Raw genomic sequence first — 14,581 nt, 5'->3', positions numbered from 1 at the left:
AACAAAACCTCCAAGTGATTTATGTGCTCACTGAAGAACTTTGAGAAGCGCTTCCCTAGAATAATAATTTGACACTTTGAGGGTCTTCCCCAGAATCAATAAAAATGTTAGTAATCAGCATAGAATCTCCTCAAAAATTCAACTTCCTTGGAATGGTGTTTTTTACAGTTCATTTGAACAGAGTTGCTGTTCAAAGTGAGAACTAGAGCAGATAATTTGTTGTTAATGTGTAACACATGTGCAAAGTGGATTTGGGACCAAAGCAGAATTTCCAAAATGTTTGCCTCTTTGCTAAAAGGAGATAGGATAGAAGTGATTTACTTCCTTTTGTATTTTAGGGTTCAAGGTCCCTGTGGCAGAGGATTATATATTTCTGTATCTATTGTCTTTTGGTTTTTGTTGGATTATTTTTTTTTTTTTTTTTTTTGATGCCAAGTCTCACTGTCACCCAGACTGGAGTGCAGTGACACAGTCTCGGCTCACTGCAACTTCTGCTTCCTGGGTTCAAGCGATTCTCCTGTCTCAGCTTCCCGAGTAGCTGGGACTGCAGGCGCCCACCACCACGCCCGGCTAATTTTTTTGTGTTTGTAGTGGAGATGGGGTTTCACCATGTTGGCTGGGCTGGTCTTGAACTCCTGACCTCAAGTAATCCACCCACCTCGGCCTCCCAAAGTGCTGGGATTACAGGCATGAGCCACTGCACCCAGCTTCTATTGTCTTTAACATGGAGTAAGATATAAATGTGACACTTGCAGTGACAGCTGGAAGTAATCTGTCAGACAAATCTTACTGAATTATGTTTGCTGGTCCATTGCTTAGTAATTTAGAGATTCTCTGTTGGACAGAATAGACTATCAAATAAGCCTTGAAACAAGGCCATGTCACCTAGTTATGGACTTATCCTTAGGTTTAAAATACCCACACTGTTACATGATCAAGATATTCACACAATCCTCGTGTGATCATCCTCTGAACCACTGATTTCCAGGCAGTGGTCTAGGGACTACTCCTTGGTAAAAATTACATTTTCTAAGTCTACAGTAAGGTCTTGAAGTCAGTATTTTTAAAAAAGCTCTCCAGGTGATAAAACTCAAATTTGGAAACCACTTCTCTAAGCTAAAATGTATTCAGGATTCAGGTCTATCTCACATAAACATCCTCTGGTAGAGTGGTATTACTTACTCTGAATTCCAAATGCCACTTGTTCCTTGCTTACTAGGGAGTATACTTACATGAAGAGTGAGAAAAGAATTCAAAATTTTCAAATTAAATGTAACATACTTTTATTACTCTCAGCAATATTTATTGTTATCTTAGAATTCAATGTAATTTTTACATCATTGCTTATTATTTACTAGTGGGCCTGTTACACCAAGGCCCATAGCGCTAAACATCTGGCTGTAAATATAGTTGGACTACCCTCAATATCAGGCAGAAAAAGTTCCCCTAAAGACAGCCACAGGTGTTCCCTGAAACAGGACTTTCCTAGAAACTGAGTACCTGTGGTCTATTATTTATTCTTTCATGTCTTCATTCAGCAAATATTTATAAAATACCAGCCATTCGATAGCTATTTCAGCTATTCCAGGCCACTGGATTCTTTTTTTATTTATTTTTATTTTATTATCTTTTTTTCTTTCTTTGAAGACGGAGTCTTGCTCTGTCACCCAGGCTGGAGTGCAATGGCATGATGTCGGCTCACTGCAACCTCCACCTCCTGGGTTCAAGCAGTTCTCCTGCCTCAGCCTCCTGAGTAGCTGGGATTACAGGCTTGCGCCACCATGTCCTGCTAATGTTTGTATTTTTAGTAGAGACGGGATTTCACCGTGTTGGCCAGGGTAGTCTCAAACTCCTGACCTCGTGATCTGCCCGCCTCAGCCTCCTAAAATGCTGGGATGCCCTGCATTCCAGCATGGGCAACAGAGTGAGACTCTGTTACATAGTAACTCAAGCCGGGAAAGACAACTTAATACCTCCCAAACCACAAGTTTCTCATGCATGAAATTTGCATATTCATGATTTTGTTTCTAGACCTTTGCAGTAACCACAGGCAGTTTGGTTCTGGTATGTGTGAATATTTAGGTCCATTCTCTTAGGAATAATTTGAAAAAAGATAAACTGAGCATTAGACATACAAAAGGGAAAAACAGATGAACCACAGAGGAATAATAGAGAGATTGCAATAAAGCCTTGGGAAAAAATAAGGAAAATTATGGACATGAACTGTACTCTAGTGATTTTTAGACAGTGTGGGCCATTGAGATTTGTATAAGAATACTGTGGGGTATCAGGGAGACTGGAGGACATTGGCAGAGTACATATAAATACAAAGTAGCTTATAAATGTATATATATAAATTCACAGCACCAAACATACATACTAAAGAAGAAACAGAGTTGGAGAAATGCCATTTGGTACAGGGAGCAGAATAGCATAGTGTTTGAGTTTAGGCTCAACTCATAATGTTTAGGCTACTGACTAACATTTTGACTTTGAAAACTTAGTTAAGTTTTCTAAATCTTAATTCTCTCATCTGGAAGATTGGATAATAAGATAATTAGAATTAATTAGGAAAATGTCCTAACACACTTTGCAGGTAATTTGCAAATAGCAAGTAGCTGATAAATGTTAGTTGTGCTGTTGATGATGATTATAAATACCATAGGCTTGTTTTCAGCAGTCAAACCAATAAATTTCTATATATCTCAATTAAATTTGTGGAAAGGATGTAATATAGTACTTGTTATTTCCTACATGGCAGGTAATATTTACTAATATTACCTTTATTTAGAATATGCTGCCTTTTGTAGCTATATACTAGTGGATGTAAAATACTATCATAGAGTTTCATAAGTATAATACTTATCTCTCTTTCCCCATTCTGTTTTCACATTTGAGTTTAAATTCCTACGAAAGTTAACCTACTACTAAAAAATATAACCTACAACTGAAGAACTCTAGAAATTCCAGAACTCCTTGATTTCATTACCTAATTTAATAAATATGGTAATTGATAACACCGGTTTTGTTAATAGTGCTTCTAAAGGGCTAATGTATTTTAAATAGTCTCCCTGCTGTCATGTATATCCTATGTATTCTCACCTTCTCTGATATTAATTTTGTGAACAAGGATAAACAGTTTGATTTAGCATACTTTAATGTGACTAGAGTATGTTTGAGTGATGTATTAGAAGCCCTCTTCTATGGGACATCTTCCTTCTCCACCTCAGTTGAGTGACCCCCCAACCCCTGCTCCTGTAAACGCTGTACATTCTCCATCTCTTTATATTTTTAACTTACTTGTACCTTCAAACAGACTATGAGCAGTTTAACCTTGGTGGCAATGACCATATCATACAACATTGAGCATCCCAGTAGATAGTCAGTTGATTTTTGTTGAGTTAATGAATGAATGCTGCCCTCTTACATTGCTCATATAATCCCTTTTTTTGTTTTTTTGTTTTTTGTTTTTTGTTTTTGAGACAGAGTCTTGCTCTGTCACCAGGCTGGAGTGCAGTGGCGTGATCTCTGCTCACTGAAACCTCCACCTCCTGGGTTCAAGCGATCTCCTGCTTCAGCCTCCTGAGTAGCTAGAACTACAGGTGTGCACCACCACACCCAGCTTATTTTTGTATTTTTTTTAGTAGACACGGGGTTTCACCATGCTGGCCAGGATGGTCTCCATCTCTTGACCTCGTGATCCACCCGCCTCTGCCTCCCAAAGTGCTGGGATTATAGGCGTGAGCCACCATACTTACATAATTCTTAAGCCATGGTCACCAGTGTGCCAGTGACTGATTCAATTAATTCATAAATTAAGAATACCTTTAAAAAGAAGACAAAGAAAGAAAAGAATAGGAAACTTTAATGGGAGAACTAATATTAACCTAATTCTAAAAACTTGTCTGTGGCATAGTTTTTGGGTCTTTCTTTCTGAAGAAAGTTCTTTTCTTTCTGAAGGTTGCCTGCCCTTCTGCAAATGCCAGAGGCCTTACCCTAGTTTGTTTACCCCAGTTTCCTGATTACTAACTACTAAATAGCCTGTATAAGGTGACAGGTCTAGACATCCACTCTGGCAGACTAAAGGGGGCTACTGTCACAACTGGCTGTGGTTTTAGGCCCTGAAATGAGAGACACAGACTTTACACACTTTAGCTCTTAAAGATACTGTAGATAATATTAGGAAGAGGAATAATATAGCCAGGAAAAATGTTTACCACATCACATATGTCTAGTGATTGAGCAGTCATCTATGTTCACAGAAGCCTGAATACATACTTGTATAATAGGCAAATGATAAACATAAATCAACATAGAAAATTGCCATGAGGGCCACCCAGCACATACTGTGTCTACCCAGTGTGAGAGCTTTGTTCTTCTTTGTGACAAATAATCAAGAAACAGGAAAGAGTTTGCAGGTGCGACGGGAGCAGCTTAAAAGACAGGCCTGGCATCATCTGTAGCCTTAATGTATACCATTTACTTCCCTTGGTGTGATGATTCTCAGCCGTAGGTCACAATTGAGCCTTAGAACCTTAACCCAGAGTGTTGCAGCCTTCCCCCTTGCAAGTACCCCAGGAATTGCTGCCATTGGCCAGTGTCCAAGAAGAAGTCTTGAACAGCTGCCCTGACAAATGGGTTTCCCCTATTCAAGCAAGCAAATGAGGAGTTTGAGCTGCTTTGCAATACTCCCTGCCTCTGGGCTGCAAACGCTGTTTAAAATAATAATAAAGTATCCTACTCTCTAGCACTATGTATTTTTCCTTTTGGAGACATGTAAATATCTTTAGGATGTTTTTAATGCAGGAGGTGGGAAATCATCCATATGAAGAGTTGGTTTCAGCTTTTCTTTCTTTTTTTTTTTCTTTTGGTCTCTTCCAGACAGTAAGGATTGTATCCTGGAGCCGCTTTCCCTGCCAGAAAGTCCAGGTGGCACCACCACTTTAGAAGGTTCTCCATCTGTGCCTTGTATTTTCTGTGAAGAACATTTTCCTGTGGCTGAACAAGACAAACTTCTGAAGCATATGATTATTGAGCATAAGATTGTCATAGCTGATATCAAGTTGGTTGCTGATTTCCAAAGGTAAGTTCTGTTTTTGTCCTTAAAAGAATTAAATTTGACCAGGTGTGGTGGCTCATGCCTGTAATCCTAGTACTTTGGGAGGCCAAGGTGGAAGGATCACCTGAGACCAGGAGTTCAAGATGCCAGCTCTAAAAAAAATTTTTTTAAATTAGCTAGGCTCAATGGCATGCACCTGTAGTTCCAGCTACTTGGGAGGTTGAGGCAGGAGGGCTGCTTGCACCCGGGAGTTCGAGGCTGCAGTGAGTTATGGTTATACCATTGCGCTCCAGACTAGGTGACAGAATGAGACCCTGTCTCTTAAGAAAGAGAATTAAATGTATTGTTTATTAAAGGAGTGGCATAATCTATATATAAAATAATTCCTATACAAATATGAAAATTCATATTCATTTTTAGGTTTCTCCTTACACTTAAAAAAGAACTTTACAACTCTTTTGTACTTCTGAGACTTTTTTGTTTTGTTTTGTTTTGTTTTGAGACAGAGTTTCGCTCTTGTCACCCAGACCAGAGTGCAGTGGCACGATCTCAGCTCATTGCAACCTCTGCCTCCCGTGTTCAAATGATTCTCCTGCCTCAGCCTCCCAAGTAGCTGGGATTACAGGCACCTGCCACCATGCCCAGCTAATTTTTGTGTTTTTAGTAGAGATAGAGTTTCACCATGTTGGCCAGGCCTGTCTCGAACTCTTGAGCTCAGGTGATCTGCCCACCTCGGCCTCCCACAGTGCTGGGATTAGTCATGAGCCACTGTGCCCAGCCAACTTCTTAGACTTTAAAAAAATCTTTGCATTATTTTTCTTGAGTCTGTAAGTTTGAGAATGTCACATACTAATTTTTTTTTTTTTTTTTTAGACGGAATCTCGCTCTGTCACCCAGGCTGGAGTGCAGTGGCCAGATCTCGGCTCACTGCAAGCTCTGCCTCCCGGGTTTACACCATTCTCCTGCCTCAGTCTCCTGAGTACCTGGGACTACAGGCATCCGTCACCTCGCCTGGCTGGTTTTTTTTTTTTTTTGTATTTTTTTTAGTAGAGACGGGGTTTCACCATGTTAGCCAGGATGGTCTCGATCTCCTGACCTCGTGATCCGCCCGTCTCGGCCTCCCAAAGTGCTGGGATTACAGGCTTGAGCCACTGCGCCCGGCCACTAATTTATTTTCTCTAAAGAGATGAACTTTCCAAAGAGTAGATAATACCCCCTTTGCAGCATTCCATGACATTGTAGATCTTATTGATGTCTCCCAGATTATGTCTCATGTTTTAGGCCATAGACATTCTCTGAGTGGGTCCTTCCAGTAATTCCAGAATAGACTTGGCAACAGGACACGGAAAAGGCAGTGTTTGGGAATGGGATCCTTGGATCCTTTCAAGTCGAAAGGATACTGCCTAAACAAATCTCAGTTTAAGTGTTGTGATGAGGTTGATTCCTTTTTTCCCAGTTTATAATTTCTGGAAGTAGTTGTCCAAGAGAAATACCTTCCCTATACAGTTACTGAAAGCATGAAATTTGGTGTATCTGGTAGCATCCCATTTTGAGGTATTCTGTCCTGATTTCCCCATAAAACATTGTAGTAGCCCAGACATTCAATACCCCTGCATCTAAACTCTGTTTCTCCCAGGCCATATAAAACACTCCTAGCAAACAACTTCTTTCTCACGATAGGTCTTGCAGAAAAGCAAGCTGTATTATTAAGAGCTGACTATGAAAGTAGGCAAGCCTGGGGTTGAGTGCAGGCTTTCACACTTCCTAATCTTGTGATTTCCTGCAAGCTGCCTAACTACTCTAAGCATTGGTTTTTTTCATCTATAAAATGAGGGTAACACCAGCCCTCACGGTTATTGAATATTACATAAAACAAAGTATGGAATATGAGGGCAATCTGGCTGCGACATCTGTCACCCCATTAATTGCTAGGGTTGATTCGACTGATCTGGCTGGCTAAGTGGCTGTCCCCTTCCTCCCTCACCACTCCGTGTTCATGCTTCTCAAAGCTGTGTTCTCAAAGAGGACAACCATCTCCGCTACAAGAGGACCAGTCTTTGGTCAAGGTACACGAGTAGCTGCGCTTCCCTGCTGGAACCTCCAGACAAGCTCTCAAGTCCATTTGTAGGAGAACATAGGGTAATCAAGATTCCAGACACATCCAAATGAGGTGCTGCATGTGGCAGTCTGCCTTTCTTTAAAAAAAAAAGAAAGAAAAAGAAGAATAAGAGTATGTGTAGCATCTGCTAGTGCCTGAGACATAATGTGTACCTGATAAGTATTAGATAAAATGCAAAATTTTATTTGTATACCAAGGGTATATTTGAAATCTTAGTTTTCTGCAACTATCGTTTGAGTCTTCCGTTTGTATTCATGCTAATCTAAAAATCTAATTATCATTTGTAAAATGTAGCTTTTGAGAAAATTTCATTCAAGGTTCTACATAATCTAAACTTTTGGAAGATGGTTTAAGTTGATAGCCAGCATACCCACAGAAGTAATGATAACTGTTCTCTAGCCTTCATCTCTGTCCTTATGTTCTTCCCCCTGCCTAGCACCAATACTGAATATTTACTGTGTGCCTTCTGTGTATGTTGCCTTATATCGACTCAGCACTACTATTTTTGAATACATTTTGGTGTTGCCTTATCAGGGAGCAGAGATAGGAGGAGAGTTAATTGAATGATATATGTTGCCAACTGGTAAAATAAACTGATTCCTTACATGCTTTCATAGGACATACTCTCTGCTCCTCATTATCATTTGTTATTCTTTATTCGCAATTAAAATATATGTGTGTATATGTCTTCATTCTCGGAGTATTCTGGGAGCTTTGTTATATATGCAACCCAGTTATATGTAGTTAGATCTGTTGATTTTGTTTGAGACACTTCTTAGGGTAGAGATCTTCTAATTCATACTCAACCATTGAAAGAAATACTACATGGGTTATTCTTTCCCAAGGCTTCTATTAGTCAGCTTTTCTTTAATGCGAAATCTTTATTTTTCCTTTTGAGTCCTGGCTGGAGTGCAGTGCCACAACCTCAGCTCAGTACAACCTCCACCTCCCTGGCTCAAGCAATCCTCCCACCTCAGCCTCCCAAGTAGCTGGGACTACAGGCCTGCACCACTACCCCTGGCTAATTTTTTATGTTTTAAATTTTATGGCTTCACCATGTTGCCCAGGCTGGTCTAGAACTCCTGGGCTGAAGTAATCCACCCACCTCACCCTCCCAAACTGTTGGGATTACAGGTGTGAGCCATCGTGCCTGGCCATGAAACTATTCTTTTATTCCCTTTTATCATATAAACACAAATTTTCCTTCAGGAATTGCAGAAGAATATGATTAACTACCAGTGGTAATTGAATAGTTTAAGATTTTTCTTTCTCCTCTGCCACTGAAGTATGTGAGGAATGTCTGAATCAGAGTTTGTATTCTCCATTGTGCTTATGTATCATAGTTGAGTAGCTCTATTTGTACTAATCAATCTGTCTATTTGTATCATTGTTACTAATGTCATTGTTCTATTATCCATACGTGGGCAGGAAAATTGAATTATTTACTAGGTCTCGGGACTTAGGAGTCAGTAATTGAGTGTTGGGATTATTCATGCTTTAAATGCAGATATACAGTAAAATGGATGCTTTAATTAAAAAGAAAAGGATGCATATCTGATATAAGTACTTTCTAAAGCATATCATTAACATGTATTTGAAATATGGATACCTAGATTTTCCTTGTCAACTCTCCTTCTAATTAAGTAAAATTTGCACTCTCAGCAAGTAAAAATGTGATTAATTCTAATTGATCAGGCATATATCTGAGTAAACTCTGTTGCTTTTAAATACCTTTGACTATATCTAGTCTTCTTTAGATAATAACCTCCTACTACTTAAGGAAACTAAAAATTCCTCTCCCAAACAATCCAAGTATTGATTGTTACAATCAAAATTAAGTTGAAATCTTCTCAATATCATGTAACTTGTTTCTAATTTTAGAAGACAAGATATAAGATACAGGGTTGGGAGGAGGGAACATGAGAGGTTCAATTGGCATGAACACATTCACTCAGAACTCAAGAGGAATTGTGACTTCTGAGTACAGTAAGTAATAAAGGTGATAATAAGAGATGGACTTACCTTGTGGTTTACAAGAAGTAAGCTGTAAGTTTTCATACTATATTTATTTATTAAATAACAAAAATTCCTGGGGCATTAGAAATAAAACAAAATAAAATCTTTCCATTGAGTCCATTTAACATAGTTATTTATACTGAGCTATTTGCTAGCTTTATTCAGTAGATAAAATTCCTCTGGAAAATAAACGTTAACTTCTTATTTCTTATGCTTTTTATATTAAATTCCACACATTCACTGCTACTTAATTAACAACCATATTTCAAACCTTTATGCCTATGTCAATAACCATAACAATTACAGTGGGGCTGGGCAGGCAAGCTATTGCAACAGAATTTTTTGTGAGACAATTCCATGAGATGTGATTTGAAGTTCCTTTGGAAGAAAAAAGTATTTGCTGATGGCCTAGTAATTATTTTTATGGATTTTTAATGAAGTGTGAAATACTTTGATAACTCATCCAAATAGAGTTCCTACCACATGTTATTTCTTAGTGGCCTTTATATATTGAGTAGCTGCAATTGTAGCTTTCAGTAAACTAGAGAAGTAGGAAAAATACAGAAGAGAAGTACTAAGTGATCTCTTAAATTTGAACAATATGTTCTAGTGAGTGGGAAAAAAATGCCACAAGAAGCATGCACTGAAGATCTGCTATCTTTATGCTATCACTCAGTTGATTACAATTTATCTGAATGCCCATACCATCCGAAAGGAAACGTATATATTGACACCTCTTAATTATAAGCTTAAAAACCACTATTATGTGTTTAATGACTAGGATGTTTCTTTACTCAAATTTAGACGTAGGTGAAAATATATGTTGTTGATGTCTATAGTATACCACAGTAAGATATGATGCCTAATTTTAAGTTGTATGGTGGTTTATGGTTATATTTTACTTTGTAACAGATTTTTTTTTTTCTGATGTTGTTGTCACCCAAGTTTTGGTTAGGAAGAGACCACTCAAATGACAACTTTGTTCCTCTTGTACCAACCTATTACCTGCTTTATCCCATGGGAAACACTTCCTATTTGAGGAGGGCAACTGAGGTTCTGCTAGACAGAATCTCCCTGTGATTTTAAGGCGTTGATGTCAGTAATTTCTTCCCTTGTGCATATCACCTTGAAGTAAACTCTGATGGAAAATAAGTATGTCATGTGATTCTTCTCTTCAGACATCAAAGAGACAGTATTCAAACATAGAAGTTTTTGGAGACTGAGACCCACTGACTATTGGAATCAGGCTCCTGTTACCTCTGTAGTGGAACTTCTCTGCTCCCTTTCCTACCTAGTTAAGCAATTCCAAAACAGCCCCAAACAGCTGGCGTCAATTTTCAGCCCTTAGGTAGCAATTTAGGAGCAGTTCAGACTGAGGGCTGCTGTTAAGTAGTATGCCTTTCGGAAAGGGAAAATTCTCTTTCTCTTCAGACTTCATTTCTGTACTTCTGGTTCTGCCTTGTCGAAAAGCATTCTACGTGACCTCATTGGTCTCTGAGGGGAAAAAATGCTTCAAGTCTCTATTACAACTTTAATTGTAGGGGCTCTTTCCTGTCCCTGCCTTCCCTTTTCTGCATTTCTTGTACTGATTTGTCCCGACATGACACTCGAGGAGCTGTGTTGTAGAAGACTGAGTTTGGCCTTGGAGTCAGAGAGACAAAGTTCACATCTCAATTCTAACATTTTAATTGACCTTGGGCAAGTAAGGACTCATTAAATAGTAGCTGCTAATAATTGTCATTATTGTCACTATCATCATTCTTCTCTTCTACCACTTTAGCCACCTATATGTGCCCTCTGACACTATTAATATAACTATTTTGTCTTTTTCATCCAATGTTTGCTAAAATGTTATTGTTTTTGTTGTGTGTCTCATTATTTCGCTGGGATAAACATAAATTCTTCACTACCTTAGTCTTATTTAAATATGTTATTTTTTCTTATAGTAATAATTGTCATATATTAAACACCCAGAATTTTGGACAATGTGCTTTACATGCATTAGTCTATTTAATTATCAACAATTTATTTTGCACATGAATAAACTGAGTTTCAGAAAGATTAAATAACTTTAAATTCAGGTTCATACCTTTGAATTCAAAGTCCTTGCTTCTCTATTCACCATTGCCTCTGGGGTGGTAATTAATACATCAACTATGACACTTTGACCACTGTCTTAATTTAAAAAGCAAAACTGCTTCTAGCATAAGATCTGTGCAGATAAGCAAGGAACAGTATTGATTGTCCATTAAGAAAAAAAAAAAAAGTCATTGGCCAGGCACGGTGTCTCTCACCTGTAATCCCAGCACTTTGGGAGGCCAAGGCGGGCAGATTGCTTGAGCTCATGAGTTCAAGACTCGCCTGGGCAACATGGCAAAGCCCCATCTCTACAAAAAGGAAAATTAGTTGGGTGTCGTGGTGCGTGCCTATAGTCCCAGCTACTGGGGAGGCTGAGGTGGGAGGATGTCTTGATCCCAGGAGGCAGAGGTTGCAGAGAGCTGAGATCACTCTATTGCATTCTAGCCTGGGCAATAGAGCCAGATCTTACCTCAAAAAAAAAAAAGTCTTTAATAATTCAAAGAGCAGTCTGTTCACGAGGATCCAAGCTCTTACCTGGTCATCTGTTCCACATGGTTTACACAGACACTTTTAAGACTGTGAACATTTTCCAAAGTAAAGTAGTCTGTGTATTCAAGGAATTATCACTGCCTTTCAACAACAGCCTCTAGACCCAAAATGGAACCAATTATATAGGACTGACCACTATTCTCCATTTTGTCTAGAGGATACCATCCAGATAGTCCTCAGTGGAGTGGCAACCAGGACTGACGATCCTCTCCTTGGTGTATTCTAGCAATAGCCATAAGGAACCTCCAGAGGGAACTTGGCCTTCCTGTCTTTTGAAGACAGTTATCTTAGCACCTGGTTCTACCATGTATAAATTTGATTAATCGTGAAAATAGATGTCTATATTTCAATTTAGAAGAATAATCCATCTTCTCTTCTTGGCATCTCTAATACAGGTTATACTGTGTTCCTTCATCCCTGTCACCACTTTGTAATGGAAAATGTGCTGAGGGGGGAATAAGAAAAGGACTAGGAATTTCATTTTTATTCTCTTAAGCCTCCTCTTGTCTTCTCTTTCCCCTCTACCATGGGGTGGTGGGGAAAGCAACTAGTAAGGAATGGAAAGATAGGGACTAGGAGTAGCTATGTAGGAGACTGAGGAGTACAAGGTGTTGAAGCTGGCCCAGGATGGCTAAGGAAATAATGTCCCAGCCTTTTGTAGGTACTTTTTCTCTATTTATCTGCTGTGATGGATCCGACATACACTTGCCTTCTTCTGAGATTTCTAATATGGAAGCCTGTGAGTTAGCCAAAGATTAGGGTGCATCATTTATGTATTTGTGGTTTAAGGCTCAATGGGAGCTTAAGATTGCCATTTTAAGATCTCTTAGAATAAAAGTTAGCACTATTTTATAAGAAAAGGGTTCACCCCTTACCCATCAAAGTTAACAGTATGGTTGTACAGGAGAAGAAAAGCTTAAACATGGGATTCTATTTTTATACACTATTCATTGACTTCGTTTTCTTACATATTCTATATTCGTTCAGTGTATTTTTATTTGATGTCAGCTCATGTCATGTTTCTCTCTTTCTCCCAGACTGCTCTCTAGCACAGACTTCTAATACACAAATGCCCTTTCCATAGAGCACTATGGTATTGGAAAATTAATGTTAAGAAAAAAATTAATAATAAAAAGGAGACAAAATATTGGGAATTGGGGACTACTTAGAGAACTTTACAGGAATCTTCAAATTCTCTACTTCTTTAAAACATTTACTGTGAACCTACTATATCCAGAACATTCCTAGATGTGCTACGTCAAGCCATTTAAAATGTCCACATTTCTACTCTTTCCATATTCTTCATCTATTTCAATAAGTCCCATTTCTTTTTTTTTCTTTTTCTTTTCTTTTTTTTTTTTTTTTTGGTTCTTTGGTATAAGTTACTTGTTTTATCCCTCAGTTGTGTGACCTGATAAATTGGGAGCTATAGAGTCAACCTTTCCTTTTCCTTTCTCTCTATGAAAATAACACTCTCTTCCTGGTACCATTCAATAAATAAGACTGCAATTGCCAATATAAATCTTGTTAGATAAATGGAAAGATGAACCACTTGTTAAATCTTGTCATCTTACTCCCTCTTTCATCACATATGTAGGTCTGGGTGTTAGGCTTTGGTTTTTAATTTAGCTGGTATGCTGCTTCTAACTCTGCTCATTAGATACAAGAATTGTAAGTTGGGCTATTTTTCCAAAGTCTAAATTTGCCTCATGTCAGACTCAGTGTGGACATATGGAACTTTTCTATCTTATGTTATATTGATATTGATTTTAGACTGATTTCTTATTGTATTCTTCTTCTGACCTCTGTTCTTTGGATATATAAGATAACCACTCAGTTTTCTCTTTATTGCAGAGTGTGTGTCATAGCCTATTTAATCATTATTGCATTTTAAAGACATATAAATTTAGATGCTATTTCAGAAAAATTCATTATCACATAAAATATTTCATTTTAACTTTCCTATATGTCTGTTTATTGAATTTGGGGATAGTAAAGTTTAGTTGTTTTCATGCCCTTACATGGTAATTCCTTTTCATTAAATCTTTATTTGATACTTCTATAATGCTCCACTGCCTTTGTATTCACAAAAAACTGCTAGAAAAGCTGGTTTAAGTTAACATTTGATTTGATGCTTTGGGATAATTGAATGTGCTTATAGATTCCTGTCATTCTAAAGCAAATAGTGTATTGAATCTTCTCATCATTCCTTATTTTGTATTGTTCTAAGGTACATTTTATATTGGAGGAAAAGGTTCACTGAACAGCCTATCACAGATTTTTGCAGTGTGATAAGAATTAATTCCACGGCTCCATTTGGTAAGTGTACATCCTGGCTACCATCTCTTCCCTTCAGTATAAAAATTCAAAGGAATAATCTTACTGTCTTATATTAGAATTGCTTTTACTTTCATGATAGATAAAATTAAATTGATGTGTTTATTTTGCCTAACTCGAATAAAGCTAAAACAGTTCTTTGCCAAAGAGATCCTAATAGACACACACATCTGTATTTTTTTAAGAAATAAGTCCTTCTGGGAAAAAAATGGTAAATATCTCTTTTTTCTGATTTGTTTTCCTGATCTCTCAACAGAAGAACAAGAGAATTATTTTTTGTTATGTGATGTTTTACCAGAAGATAGAATTCTTAGAGAAGAGCTTCAGAAGCAGAGACTGGTAAGAATTGTTTTTAAAGGGTGAATAGTGTCTTGAAAATACATATAAATACATATAAAATCATATTTATTTTTCTTCTTTTT

At 37.8% G+C, this 14,581-nt stretch overlaps 1 protein-coding gene across 2 annotated transcripts in view; it reads left to right on the top strand.

Moving 5' to 3' along the window:
- The window catches only part of ZNF277 (zinc finger protein 277), a 136,127-nt gene that overhangs the window by 74,551 nt on the left and 46,995 nt on the right, over positions 1-14,581 (top strand). Inside the window, exons 2-4 of one of the 2 annotated variants that reach the window (XM_017878665.1) lie at positions 4,881-5,083; positions 14,053-14,141; positions 14,416-14,498. In XM_017878665.1, the coding sequence (XP_017734154.1) occupies positions 4,881-5,083; positions 14,053-14,141; positions 14,416-14,498 (375 nt within the window). The remainder of the gene's footprint in view (positions 1-4,880; positions 5,084-14,052; positions 14,142-14,415; positions 14,499-14,581) is intronic. The other variant, XM_017878666.1, reaches the window with a different exon arrangement.

Source organism: Rhinopithecus bieti, unplaced genomic scaffold, assembly GCF_001698545.2.
Source record: "Rhinopithecus bieti isolate Rb0 unplaced genomic scaffold, ASM169854v2 scaffold_10712, whole genome shotgun sequence".
In the NCBI taxonomy this organism is placed as follows: domain Eukaryota; kingdom Metazoa; phylum Chordata; class Mammalia; order Primates; family Cercopithecidae; genus Rhinopithecus; species Rhinopithecus bieti.
Note: the sequence above shows the minus strand (reverse complement) of the source record. Positions and strands in the feature narration are given on the sequence as shown.